The sequence below is a fragment of the Penaeus monodon genome, chromosome 28 (genome assembly GCF_015228065.2).
Source record: "Penaeus monodon isolate SGIC_2016 chromosome 28, NSTDA_Pmon_1, whole genome shotgun sequence".
In the NCBI taxonomy this organism is placed as follows: Eukaryota; Metazoa; Arthropoda; class Malacostraca; order Decapoda; family Penaeidae; genus Penaeus; species Penaeus monodon.
The window spans coordinates 39,208,774-39,210,299 of record NC_051413.1 but is presented as its reverse complement, the minus strand read 5'-3'; the positions used below and the strand labels follow the sequence as shown (position 1 = coordinate 39,210,299).

The following is a 1,526-nucleotide window of genomic DNA, read 5'->3' as shown; positions in this document are numbered from 1 at the left end:
AATGAATCTAAATTGCCTTCAGTAAATCAAATTCAAATACAGTAAAATGCCTTCATTACTGTTTCACCTTACTTAATATGGTAAATGGCCAAGTTTTCAGCAATTAATCAATAATTATTCAATATGATGTCCTTTCCTTAATAATCTGACCCACAGCCAGGCGAACGTTTCTCTGCCAAGAACTGCCATAGAAAAAAAACTTTCCATCCACTTCGCCGGTACTTCGAAGAATACTCCTACATGAGAAAACCTTTCTCGTTTCTTGAAGTAAAAGAAGGTTTAATCAAGTGATAAATAACGTCGGAGGTTCTCAGAGGTTTAATAATGAGCATTACCAAAGGACAGAGGAAAAGAGAACATTGCAGCGCATTACCAAAGGACAGAGGAAAAGAGAACATTGCAGCTCATTGCACGGGGCGACGTGTTCACATGACCTCTACGTGATTCCGTTCTTTCAAGGTCATACATTTCACGATCACATTATGGACTCTGAAGTCTCATGAGATAGTTGGAATACGCCTCCCCACGATTATATACGACCAGATATATAAATACATGCTGCCGTAGCCGCCTCGAAGGGGAAAAAATCCGATATTCACATATTTTCATATTACAAATCGGCCGACTTTTTTCCCTTGTTAATATCTGGAGATAGACAGTAATCCTGAGAAAATGAAACTCACAGCATTGGTGGTGGAGAAGTTCTTGACCAGCTGACCAAGAACATTGGCAGTCTGGGGCTTGGCAAGTCTGGAAAACATGGTAATTGGTGTCGAAGTGCCGCTGCCGTCCGCTCCCTTGAGGTGTAGTCTGCACAGGCGACACCGGCTCAGAGCTCCCTGAGGGCTGCCAAGTCAGCGGAAAACGCTACCTTCGTTAGCTACAGCGGGCTCTTGGGATTTAGGGGAATCTTGGATTTATCAGTCAGGTATGGATGCCATGATATGTTTGTCGTTCGAAACACAGGCTTTGCTTCTGAAATTATATGCTTAAATCACAGCGCAACGGTAGAAAATATGACGTGCATCGAGCAGAAACCGCTTAGGCGTAGGAGTTATGCTCTTTGTGCAGAGATAACGATTACGCAATAACCATGAAGCCCTATCTCTTGCATGCACTCAGCATAATGGACTATCTGTTTTGACAGATGTGAGTGCATGTCTAGTTGATGCAGCTTTCCACTTATTCATTAAATGATGTATAACGGATTAGTGTTATGAATTACAATACTTCTGAAAATAAAATATATATTAGTTACATGAAAATCTACCTTTTAACGATTCTTTAATATTATCACAAAATATTTGCAGCTCTCTGCTATCTCTGTGATAAGTGAACTGTAGTATTTAACAGAAATTAACAAATAATTGGTACTGTTATACTGTACACATCATCCCATTTGGTACTTTACACGTCATTAGTTTCACATTGGCCCTAGTGTGCTGTCTGTTAGTCTATAAGGTTCTCTATGCATATGGCAGTATATCTATGGAAATACAGCAGGTAGATATCTTAATACTGTTGAA

The 1,526-nt window shown here is 40.0% G+C and overlaps 1 protein-coding gene across 1 annotated transcript in view; it reads right to left on the bottom strand.

Moving 5' to 3' along the window:
- LOC119591587 (malate dehydrogenase, mitochondrial-like) overlaps positions 1–873 on the bottom strand; it is a 5,349-nt gene extending 4,476 nt beyond the window's left edge. Inside the window, exon 1 of the mRNA XM_037940346.1 lies at positions 684–873. Coding sequence (XP_037796274.1) covers positions 684–761 — 78 coding nt within the window. The 5' untranslated portion in view covers positions 762–873. The remainder of the gene's footprint in view (positions 1–683) is intronic.
- Positions 874–1,526: the final 653 nt, after the last annotated feature.